This window comes from Squalius cephalus (assembly GCF_949319135.1).
Source record: "Squalius cephalus genome assembly, chromosome: 13".
Taxonomy (NCBI): Eukaryota; Metazoa; Chordata; class Actinopteri; order Cypriniformes; family Leuciscidae; genus Squalius; species Squalius cephalus.
In genome coordinates, this window is record NC_137134.1 from 16764638 (window position 1) to 16777941 (window position 13304).

At 38.0% G+C, this 13304-nt stretch overlaps 1 protein-coding gene across 4 annotated transcripts in view; it reads right to left on the reverse strand.

Annotated features, from left to right (window-relative positions):
- dennd1b (DENN/MADD domain containing 1B) overlaps positions 1–13304 on the reverse strand; it is a 92132-nt gene that overhangs the window by 2941 nt on the left and 75887 nt on the right. For all 4 annotated transcript variants that reach the window (XM_079890027.1, XM_079890025.1, XM_079890026.1 and 1 more), the window contains 5 exons: positions 13003–13093; positions 12341–12381; positions 11350–11388; positions 9891–9947; positions 7256–7342 (listed from right to left, as the gene is read on the reverse strand). In XM_079890027.1, coding sequence (XP_079746153.1) covers positions 7256–7342; positions 9891–9947; positions 11350–11388; positions 12341–12381; positions 13003–13093 — 315 coding nt within the window. The remainder of the gene's footprint in view (positions 1–7255; positions 7343–9890; positions 9948–11349; positions 11389–12340; positions 12382–13002; positions 13094–13304) is intronic.

Genomic DNA, 13304 nt, shown 5'->3' on the forward strand with positions numbered 1-13304 from the left:
ACATGTTGGGCACTGATTGCCCCACTCGCTAGTAGCCGGCAGCTATAATGAAAGCGATTACGGGGGGTTCAGGCCTTGAATCCTCCAAAAGGCTTTAATGGATTCCTGTGTCAGGGCCATAAATTTGGCCGGCAAGCCACTTTGGCTTAAGTGAAGGGGCTGGATGCACCTGCGGAACTGTGTCACATTCATTTGGTGTCGGCGGGGTGTGTGTGTGTATGTTTGTTTGCCCTGCAACACTGTTTGCAGTTATGTAGCCCCTTGAGTTGCGAAGCGGGCCGTGCTGTTCAGAGAGTGGCCCCTCTCTTGTGCTTTCTATGAGCGGAGGTGTTTATTAAAACAAGGCGAGTGCAAGCCCTCTGCAGGATGGCAACACCAGACCTGCATCTCAAACACCTTCTACCTGAAAAAAAAAAAAGCAAACTCAACACATACAGTCAGGTATATATATATATATAGATATATATATATATAAAAATTTAAAAAGTAGAATCGGCTAGTTGGCAAAATGCTAATTATTCGAAAATGATTAATTTTTTTTTTAGCCCTTCTGAGATATTTAAGATCATTTTCAGAACAATCGTTCTGAAATGTAGTAAACTTTAACCTAAAAATAAAGGTCACTTTTTTAAAACAAGTAAATATAAGTAGTTTGCTAAATGCTAAAGCAGTTGCTAAGCCATTGATTTTTGGTTTCAAAGGTGTCCAGTGTTTTTAGCATGATGCTATGCAGTTGTTAGTGTGTTTTGGGTTGCTGTTTACAGAACCAAGTCAAAAGACATTAATACTTAGGGTTATGGGTGGGAAATAATAGCAATAGTAATGCTAGTCTTAAAAAAATAGCTAATTACGCATCAAGATGACACAGCAGAGGATACTAGGAAGTATCTCATATATTTATTTATACCATGTCCAATAAATATATGAGATATAACTAGAGAGTGCGGTTTTACATCTTTATTTGATAACTTCTTTATAACTCGCACCCATAAACGGTTTGGGAGTTGAGCGCGCCTGTTCTCGATGCTAGGAAGTAACAATAATGCGAAGTCAGCCTTAAACTTCACAGTCACTTCATTCTTTAGTAAAAACAATATGTAGGCTAAATGCTAGGCTAATTGGCTAGCCGCTTTATTACTATGGTGCTTGCTAGGACACAGGTTTGTGGTTGCTAAGGTGTTTAGATTGTTTTTAGTTGAGTTCATGTTGCTAAGAAGTTGCACTTGTTAGGGCCAGGTCAAAATAAGTTTATACTCGAGGTTATGGGTGTGAAACAATAGTAACAGTAGAGCTGCATGATTAATTGAAATAAAACTAAAATCGTGATTTGGCTTGCTGCGATTATCCAATCAAGGCTGTGATTTAATTAAATATAATATATGGACTGCATGCATCAGAGTGAAGTGTGGCACGTTGTTCTTTTACCCGTGAGCAATTATAAATAATAAGAAGTATATAGTTATTATTCTTTGTATTTAATTTTTTATATTTTTATATAATCTTTTTATATTTTACAGAGAAATTTTGTTTAATAGTAGTTATTATTATCATTTTTAAAATCATATTGATATATAGTAAATATTTTGGGCCAAACTAATCAAAACTGAAGCTTAAAAAAAAAAAATTTAAATCACAAATGTTTATTCAAAAAATTTTATTATATCCCCCACCACCCCCCAAATCGTGTAGCCCTAAGTAATAGAAATGATTGTCTGAGTAAATCGCTAATTACTCTCCGAGATGGCACAGCAGAGGATGCTGGGAAATAACACGAAGACAAAGTCAGCATTAAACTTTAGTCACTGCATTCTTTCCAAAGTGAGTCAAAGTGAAACAAAGTCAAAGGCATAAAATAACAAAAGCCGTTCGAGCCACTGTTCCGAGACAGGCCAAAACCGCTGATTTGGAAAACAAGCAGACATGTGACTATTTGCTTCTTTTACGTGTCCCCTAAATCAGCACGGACATATTGAGCTGCCACAGGTCAACGTCTGCTCCTTAAACTGCCTGTTCAAATCCACACGGAAAATGGGCTGTCTTCAGTCGGAGCGACGAGCAGACATCGCGCTCCTCAACGGAGACTTTAAAACCGTTAAAACTTCATCTCTCTTGTCAGGGCAGGCCGTTTTAAGAGAAAATCCCATTTTGCTTCTAGCGTGGCCAAGTTGTAAGAAGCGGCAACAGGGCTTTACGTTGCAGCCAATCGTCTCGTCGATTTAATAGCCAGGCTTACATTATATATTTCATATGCTATTTCAGACCAGGCACTGATCTCATGCGCTTGGCAGGGTATGGAAAGGGAAGATATGCCTGGAAAATGCAAACAAAACCCCTGCGCCTCCAAGCCAAAACTTAAGCCAGCATCTGCTGAGCTATTCAAGCAGTTCCCCTTCAAACAAAGCCCAGGACCCCTTCCCAGGCAAACTTCCCTCCAACTGGCTCCAGCTAAAAGCAACTTTCTGAATATCAGAGAGCAGGAGAGCGCAAGAAAGAGTCTGGATATGTGTGTGTGTGTGTCGTTCGGGAGCATCCAGTAGGTGGCACTTTGGTTACAGCCGACAGGGTTTTCTCCCCCGCCATCTCCGTCTCATCATCGTCTCATGCAGATGTGCGGCTTCTCTCCGTTTGCAGAGAAACGTCCACCGGCCAAAAGCGCTTTCTCTCCATTTGTACGTCAATGTTTTTTGACACCCAACGAATCCATCTCGACGCTGGCAGTCCTTCAGACCTACACAGTTTCACAAAGCTCTGTCTCACACGTTCTCACATTCATCCATCCATGCAAACAGCCATGAAACTGTACAAGATGAGTTTAGCAAAATCTAAATAGAATTTGTATTTAAATACATTTAAAAGAATTTCGAATTTTACATCTGTAATGTTTTGAGTGAAAAGGATATTCAATAAGAAAAACACTGGGTGAGACTTGTGCATCATGATGGATCATTTTGATGAAAGATTACAAAAGTATTTTCTTTCTTTAAAAGAGAATATTAACAAGAATGTGTATTAAAATAATATTCTGGTTTCAACCGACAGCATTAAATGTTGATAACCACAAAAAAAAGACAATTCCCTCCTTTAAAAAAATAAAAAAATCTGGGTTACAGTGAGACACAATGGAAGTGAATTGGGCCAAATAATCATCGTATCTATTGTACAGCCACAAAATATAAGCAACATGAGTGTTAACATGATTTTAGTCTTAAAAAAAGTCACCTTTTCAGTGTAAACGCATACAGTTTTAAATCATTGCCATGTAACAACTAAGAGAAGAATTTCAAGAGAAGAATTAACGAAAGTGCTTTTATAAGCGCTTTTAAATCCTCAAAAAATGGCCACATTCACTGAACCTCTATTATATTTTATTAGGAAAGCAAGGAAAACTAGTCAATTTTTTTTGCAGTAATCATCATTATGCCACAAATGTTGGAATATTTCTTTTAAAAAATGTCATGACATGAAGAGTTTTTACACCGTTAACCCTTCCGCAGCTGTAACGCAATCGTGTTTACAGTGGTCACTGCTTAGGGCGGTATGCAAATGAAGGTGGAAGCCCACAAGCCGGAGCAGGAAGTGTGTATGAATTATACACAACGTGAACAGAGCTTTTTGGACTCTTTAATATGCAGCGCTGCTGAACTGGCCACGGCTATAGGGGATCCATCTGCCGGCTTCATCCAGAGAGCGTGTGTGTGTGGAGTCATTCCCCAGAGGCTGTGTGCCACTCAGAGGAGGCAGCCGCAACACACACATACACACACACACACACACACCCATAGCTTCAGTCGGCAGGAATAAGCAGGAGATAGAGATCAGCTCCACTCTGCCCCAGGCCCTGCTACTGACACCCAGTCTGGCTTTCACAGGCCCTCAGGCTCGACCTGAAAACCAGCCCCTTATACTGTACGCCACATGGATTCGGCGCAGTGAGCCAGAGTCACAAAACACAGCTCAACTTTTCTCTGAGTGCAGCAAGTGTTCTTATAACATTTGTGAAACTCCACTGGACTTATAACACAAAAAGAATCAAAATAGCAATATAACAAACAAAAAACATAGTATATATATATATATATATATATATATATATATATATATATATATATATATATATATATATATATATATATAATTATATATAAATTATGTATTTGCTTGTTTATTTATAGCTTATTGTTATTTTAGATATATTTTGTGTATTTGGGTGTTTATTTATAGCTCTTTGTTATTAAATATACAATGATGGCATTTGAGATTTTATAATAATAAGATTATATATATATATATATATATATATATATATATATATATATATATATATATATATATATATATATATATATACAGTTATATATAGTTATTTTTAGTTATATTAGTATATTAGTTATTTTTATTTGTATCACATTTTAATTCATTATTTTTGCTTTAGTATTAATACATTATGTTTGTTTAATTTTATGTTCAACAAGTATAATTACAATGAATATTGTTGTTCAATTATTAAATTTATATTTTTTTACGTTCATAATCCTTCATCAAAAGAAACATATACCTACATATTAGATTCTGATTGGTTGATTGTGCATTCTACAGTCTACCGCTAAACTGTTTTTGTTTTCCCATAAAGCTGAGCTGATTTCATGTCTCTCGTGTAACTCGCTCTCTTTCTTCCCACATGATAAAATTAATCCAACCTAAATCAATATTTCATATCCATTTATTTATTTATAATGTAAAGTCAGCTTTGCATCGGGTTCCTAATCACCCTGTTTATTTCGGCTCCTAAAAAACGAGACACTTAAATACATAAATAAAATAAAAAAATCATACAAATTTATTCCACAGATAACTGAATGTATACTGGAAATGTTTTGGTTACACTTGGTAACACTTTATTTTAGTGGCCTTGTTACACATGTTACATGTAGTTACTGTAGTAATAACTATAAATTAAACACAATTAAATGCAACTAACCCTAAACTAAACCCTAATCTTATAGTAAGTACATGTAGTTAATTAATATTACTCAGCACTTAAATATATAATTACACTGTAACAATGACACCTTAAAATAAAGTGTAACACTTTATTTTAGGCTGTATGTGTTACAAAGTAATTATACATTTAAGTACTGAGTAATATTAATTAACTACATGTACTTACTATAGGTTTAGGATTAGGGTGTGGTTAAGGTTAGTTGCATGTAACTATGCACAATTTATAGTAATTACTATAGTAATTACATGTAACGAGTAACAAGGACATTTTATTATATTAGATTAGAAAATTGCATTATATAAAACAAAAATGCAAAATAGAAGCATTTCCACTAGTGGTCTTAGACTGTTGGACACTGCCACGGTTGATCAGATATTGCAGGTCTCTCATTACACTGCAGCATTTCTCCCGTTTTAATGAACACCAGCAGAAGTGCATTGAAGAATAGAGCGTGTTGGCCTGCCGCTCAGACCCCCGTCACCCTGTGCTCTTTTGTTCTCTGTTAGACGGTTACGATGACTGAGCGGCGCAGCGGATTGATTTGCTCATTGATCGCGTAGAGGGTCTTTGTGGCTCTGGTGCACGAGCAGGAGAACATGCGTATGTACTGTATGTGATGAATCTGAGAGCTCTGATAGAGGGTTCCTCGGGGACGGGCGAGTGGAGGGAGTCGGTCCGCCACCTTAAGAAAAGCCCTAATTGGAGGACCTCTGTCTCCACACCTTTTCACGCCGCCGATTCCTTTCTCCCCACCTCTCCCCAACGACAAGGATGCAACTAATAGCCGTGCTAATTAAGGGCTGGATGGAAAGTCACCGGTCACGATGGCATGCAGGCGGGAAGGGATCAGGCCAGTCGTGGCTTTTGTCCAATGCCCTTCTGACACGGGACGCGGAGGTGTGAGCATGTAAGGGCAACCAGGGCTGGCTGTTCATGCCGGAAGTGAGATATTTTTTACAGCTAATCCACACTTGCACCATTCAGCTCTGAATTTTTGATCAACATTCGTGTTGCTGAGCTACAGTTGTTAAAGCCTCAATAGAGAGAGTGAATAACAGAGCAAAGGACACTTTCATGCTGATGAGTGTGTCTGAATAGACAATTTATAACTAGCGTGTACATGCAATTTTTATTTAAAAAAATCTATATGAAAAGTGAGTGCAGTCATGAAGAAGTCAATGCTGGACACGTGTACACAGCTCTTTCATTTACTCTCTGAAAATAACTAAATAAATTACTAACTAACTAACTAAATAAATAATTAAATAAAGTGAAAAAGTTTGGGGTCAGTAAGTTTTTTTTTTTTTTTTTAAGTATTATATATATATAAATGTTGCCGAATCATTGAAGCTGAAAATTCAGCTTGTCAATCACAGGAATAAATTACATTTTAAAATATATCTAAATTGCAATAATATTTCTGTTTTTTAGATCAAATAAATGCAGGCTTGGTGATCAGAAGAGACTTCTTCCCCAAAAATGTATATATTTATTTTATATATATATATACAGTATATATATATGAGAGAGAGAGAGAGAGAGAGAGAGAGAGAGAGAGAGAGAGAGAGAGAGAGAGAGAGGGCGGGGGGGGGGGGGGGGGGTTAGATCAATGCAGCAAGAGCATTATGGGAGTCCCTGGGTGCATGGCGTCAGCATGAGGGACAGAGTAAGGCGCATGCGTATTTGACCTTTTTGGAGATCAAAGCTGTGTTAGGATGCAAGGAGAATAAAACATACAAACTATACCAAGGAAAAACTAAACCTAGCAGCAAAAAACATTCGTTCAATGTAAAATACCAATAGAGGATGGGAAAACGGTCATGAAAAATGATAATGTGCTTTTATAAGTGGACGACAGGGGGGGAAAACACTAGAAAAGTGTTTTTACCTTACAAAATTAGTGATGCATCAAAACTACAGCCTTGTTGCCAGTCCAAAATCTGGTTTTGTGAAACAACCGCGGCCTATTTGGGTTGGAAATGGAGGCAGGCCAGTGAATGGTATGAATCCAGGCCACCTCCTGCGTCTATGGGAGGCTCACCGCTTCCCTGCCTGGGCTTGGCAACACATCACTGAATCGCACACGCAAGACACACACTACACACGGCCGCTTTAGCCACAGCTGTCAATCAAGCCGCCCCACGTCGGTTCGGACTTACTGGTGTGCAAATGGCCGCTTCTTTCAGGAGGCGGACTGTCCGTGAACCCCTTTTCCCTCTGTGCAAGTGTGTGAAAGAGTGTGTACGTGCTCACCGCTCTCCTCTGTAGTCTCCTGGGTGAGAGGCTTTTAGTGCTGGTGGGAGAACCTTCACAGTACGGGCTTTCCTCCTCTTCAGCATCCTGCCGAGCAGCAAAAACAAAAAGAGGGAAACAGAAATCATGCACAATGCTTGCATAATATATACCCAGTTTTGAACGTAATTCAAAAAATATCTAATTTTGTTTTTTTTTTAAAATCATTTCCTAAGATACAGTCAGTATTTTGTGCATACAGTGCAAAATTTTGCAGGCGAAACCTAATCATTTTAATAGGAATTTAGGGAATCGGAGCGAGATTTTACTTGCGTTCACTGCTTCACTTCTGTGTAAACACTGTGCTTAATGCATCGCTACACTATTGACAATAGACGAAATTTCGTCGAAATATCCCCTAATGTGATTTGACCTGGCAAAAAGCAAAAAAAGAGAGGGAAACTGAGAAATGCGTTGCTCTGCAAAATTTTAAAAATAGGAATTTACGCATTGAGAATTTTGTGTGAGAGCGAAGGAGTTCAAGTTAGGCAAGCAAATTCGTCGCGTTCACCAACAGAAAGCTGCTTGTATTGAAAGTGACTTCTGTGTGAGCTGTGCTTCATGCATCCCTACACTATTGACTGCTTTTTTATTGAACCCATGAACTTTCAGTGAAATGTCCCTAATGTGACACTGAGGGAAACTGAGAAAACACTCAATACTTTCTTAATATATACCCAGTTTTGAACGTACTTCAAAATATCTCATTTTATGTTTCACAGGGGGGCGAAAAGTCATTTTTAAAGACATAAGCCGCGTTTCCATTACCCTTCAAATTGCGCAAATTGAAATTGCGAATTGAAAATGCGCTCAATGGAAACACGTCAATTTCGCAAAAAGTCGCTTTTATCGCAAAAAACTTTTTACGCTCGCATGAGGTGGTTTTTCAGGCAATTTGAAAAAGAAATATTTCGCAAAAAACTGCAATGGAAACTTTGGAAAGTTTGGAAAGTTTTTGCGCATTTACAGGTCACCTGACTTAGAAGGCGCGGTGTGTTTGGACAGAATACGAGATGGAGTTCTTTATTTAATTCATAAAAGACAAACGAATGACAGAAATACTGGATTCTAAACATCAAAGAAATGCCACAATCAAGACCTCGGAGCAGAAATGAGTGAGAAAAACCCAGAAACACTTCAAATGTGCCGCTCACAGACACAGTATAAGGTCTTTCCTTGCCATTAATGCTTGGATAACACGCCTACGTTTCCTTCCATTAATAATAATAACGTCTAGTGCGGTACGTGGCTGTGATATATATATAAACTTACCAACGTCCGTTGCCATGATTTTTGGAATGACTTATCGCGAGAGGAAAAAATGACGTTTTAGTCACATAACATCGGTTAATGGAAACGCCGTCATTTCGCAATAGTTTTTTATCGATATTTAGAAAAAAATCGCGAAGTTTTGCGCGAATCTTTAATGGAAACGCGGCTACTGTCACATTTGCAATTGCTCTGCTAAATTTTGCAAGCGAAATCTACTAATTTCAATAGGAATTTAGGCAATCGGAGTGAGTATTCCCTATGCAGATTTCACTCGTGTTCAAATAGATTTTACTTAAATTCACGGCTTGGTTTAAAATGGACTTTTGTGTAAACACTCTGCTTAACGCATTGCTACACTATCGACAATGGGACTTTTTTGCAAGCGAAATTCCGTCGAAATATTCCCTAATGTTACTCGACTTTTCCTCCTCTTCCGCGTCCTGGTGAAAAAGCAAAAAAAGAGAGGGAAATGCGTTGCTCTGTGAAATTTTGCAGGTGAAATCCATTCAATAGGAATTTGCGCATTGGGAATTTTACGCGAGTTTTACTGAACCAGTGAACTTTCAGTGAAATTTCCCTAATGTGAAGGACCTTTCCTCATCTTAAGCATCCTGCCAAAAAGCAAACAAAAAAAAGAAAGAGGGAAACTGAGAAAGCACACAACACTTTCTTAACATGTACCCAGTTTGGCCAGTGTGAGTTATTCAAAATGTTATGCTACAAGCCCGTTTGTGTCTTGTACGGCAACAGACCGCATGATTATTTATACCAACGCGCGCACACCCAATAACACTGACTCATTTGAGAAGCGTCTTGTTCAAATCTGTTTTGGTTTAGCTGAAGCAGAGCAGACAGCAGCAGCTAACATCCGCCGTATCAACTGTGAGAGGTTTCGTCTCCTCTGGGCCGCCTTTCCGAGCTCCTGGCCTGACAGTTCACGCCACAATTGCCTTATCAAAGACATCAGTGTTATGGAAACATACATCTCGTTACATTAGCTTTGAAGAAATCACTCGCTCACTGATGAAATATGCAAAAAGTATGAAAGGTGATGCTAGGGAGGGGGGGTTGACATGACAGCCTATCGCCAGAGGCGCACTTGTTAGAAATGTACACTCCCGAACAAAGCGCTAAGCAGGTTTCACAAGCCTGAGCGCGAGCCATGGGTGAAGTCACGTGATCCATCTTAAATAGTGTGTGTGCATGAGTCTGTATGAGTGTGAAGGTGAGAGACAGTGAGCTGCTTTATTCAGAAAGCATTTTTAGGCTTTTGAATGCACAAAAATGCACAGTTTTGATAAACAGAGAACTCTGAATAACTCACCTTTTGGGTAATCTTGCCCTTCATGTCACGTATTTTCCGCTTTGCGTGATCTTTGGCCTTTCAAAAGAGAGAGAAAACTATAATCAATAGCTGAACAACAAAATTTGTGGAAAACTAACTACAACCAACAATGAAAGGTTGAAAAAGTAAGAGGTGAATCATATTAAAGGGATAGTTTCTTTTTTTATGACGTCATTATTTATTCACTACATTTTGTTCCAAACATGTGTGATTTTTCTTTTTCTGCAGAACATAAAAGAAGATATTTTGAGAAATATATAATTTTTTTTATTTTTTTTTTTGTCCAAACAAGTCAATGGGCTCCAAAGTTGTTTGGTTTCCAACGTTTTTCAAAATATGTTTTCATGATCAGTACAGTACAAAGAAAGTAATATGATTGTCAATTATTAAGGTGAGTCACACGAAATCCATTCATTTCAATAAGTATCTGCATGACCAGGATTTTCGTGTGAGAGCGTTCAAGTTCAAGTTAGTCACGCAAATTTCTGTGAGCTGTGCTTCATTCATCAATATACTAATGAAAAATTTCCTCTTTTTTTTTCTTTCAAAATTTCTGCTAAATTCTGGTGGAAATGCTAATGTTACTGCACCTTTACACTGCAATGTTTGTAATTCTGCACAATAACTTAATCAATTTAACTTAAGTCTGTCATGTTCTTAACAATAGCATGCAAGAGTGTGGTGAAATACTACCAAATTCAGGCCATAAATCCAATTTTTTTTACATGTTCTGCACAGATTTTGAGGAAAAACCATGAAATATATTGGTTGCCAAAATGTAGACGCAAAATTCTTTATACAAGCACATGACAGATGTCAAGACTCAAATTTCTAGTAACTAAAATACTGATTTATCAGGTTGAAAAGCATTTACATAAACATGATGGAACAAAAAAGAAGATATTTTGAAGAAAATTGGGACCCAAACAACATTGGTCACTACTGGCTATCACATACATCACAATACATGTTATAATATATAACAAAATCTCTCTAATGTTCAACAGAAGAAAGTCATAAGTGTGGATCGACCTGAGGGTGAACAAATGATGACAGAATTTTTAGGTGAACCTGTCACTCACCCTCAAGTTGTTTAAACCTGTATGAGTTTCTTTGTTCTGTTGAACACAAAAAGATATTTTGAAGAATGTTGGGTAGCCAGACAGTTGACGGTAGCCATTGACTTCCATAGTATTTTTTTTTTTCTTCTAACTATAGAAGTCAATGGTTACCGTCAACCAACATTCTTTAAAATATCTTCCTTTTTTATTTTTTTGGTGAATTATCCCTTTAATATCAAAATTCTTGTGCATATAAACATGGCCATTGTTTCTTGCAATATGAATCCCCATAGTGTAATCCCACATCTGCTAATAGCAAATATTGTTTACCGGTACATAAATCTAAGCTAAGAATGGCTTTTCTTGTGTGTTCTTACCATCTGAAGGTTTTTCACGACTGGTTTTGCCCTCTGCCGCTATGGAGAAGAGAACGTACGCATTTTCAGAGAACGTGCCAGAATTTTTCGTAAGACTTTTGCTGAATACATCTCACATAAAATATACACACTTTTACTCACACATCACAAATCATTAACGGCTGAATAAACACCTTGTTCCTCCTGTCAAAACCTTTGTTTTGCCCCAAAGCAATGAGAAACAACTTTGCCATTAAAACAAACAATTAACCAGTTCTGTTCCCTTTATACAAGTGTGAAACCAGAGAGAGTGACGCTCTAGGAAGCTCTTATTGAAAGGTATGTTCTTGTCGGAATTTATCTCTCGTTCCCGGGTAACATCGGTCTTTACCAGATGAATGCTGCCAGGCTAACACGGTAATGCGCGGGATGCTGCCGAGTTTACATCCCAAAGCCTTGACCGACATGATGGCGCTGCGGCCCTTTTCTTATGGATTTGTGTCAGTCAGAAGAGGTGAACTTTACACAAAACCTTTTGAAAAAGGCACTCCAGAGAACTAATTCGGCTCCAGCTGACGGATAGAAGGGGGGGGGGGGGGGGGGGGGGAACGCAAAGAGACAGTCAAAAAGAAAACAGGCGCGAGAGACAGCGCAGAGAGAGGTGAGAGGAAGACAGCAGAGGGAAGGAGAGAAGAAAAGAGTCCTTTTCTTTTGTTCAATCTATCGAGTAATGGCTGTGTTTCCTGCCAGAAGTCTCGTGTCATCTCCGATGACTGGCTGTCACATCATATCAAGCCTGTCTCAACATCTTAACTGTCCCACGCCACAGTTTTCACCATCTTCCCTGGCATCGCATCTCCACTTTCATGCGATTCGCTCAACTGGATATGTTTCATCACCTCATAAACGACGGGAAATAATAAAGGCGCTCAGCTGCTTTGGGCTTAATTATTCAACCGAAATTAACATTAACATTATGAGCAGAAAAAAAGAATAATTGCCTGCTGCTTACCACCTTGGTGTGAATCCACTGTTGATAAGACCTTGAATTACCTAAGAAACAGAACCGCATGAGAGTGTTAATAATACATTTAGAACAAAATATTATTTATCAAAAAATATTAGAAGAAATTAGTCATTTTATTCATCAAGAATGCATTTAATTGATCAAAAGTGACAGTAAAGGCATTTATAATGCTACAAATGTTTCCTATTTCCAATAAATGTAAATAGAAATGAAAATTTCTACAAAATTATTGAGCAGCACAGCTGTTTTCCATTTTGATAATAAAACAGGTTTAGAAGGAATTTGACAACTTTTAAACAAAAAAGAAAACAGAAAATTCTGTCATCGTTTACTCAACCTTGTTTCATTCCAAACCGGCATGCCTTTTATAGAGGGTTTTTATTTATTTTATTTTCATTGTGCTTTAACAACTGGTCACTTCTGTTTTATTTGTATGGAAAAGAGCAGCATGAACCTTCTTCAAGATTTCTGATTTTGTATTCCAAAGTCAGTAAATAATGACGGAAATTTCATTTTGGAAGAGCTCCTTTAAATGTTACATTTCAAAATGCCTAATGTTATTGTAGCAACTGTTTCCCAAGGGTAAAAGTAGTGCGAGTGTGTGCGAGCTGTTTTCACTCATTGAAAGATGGAGAGGTGGCACTCACTTCTACAGAAGCCCCCCTCTGTGATCTCCTCTTCATAGACGTCTGTAAAGCCCCTTCCTGCGTTTAATTTGGCCAGTCTGCCTTCAATGAACTGCCGCCATAAATTAAAGTATCACAGGTTATTAAGGAAGAAGGGGGATGGAGAACAACACCAAAACAATTCCATCTAAGACTGCTCCAGACGTGGTCACTGTGTGTAATTTACATCAGGTGATGGATTAACATGGCAGAGGAGAATGTTGTGTGAGCAATGCCTTTTGGGAAGTTTAATTTCCTCTCTTGTCACGTAGAGGACATAAAAG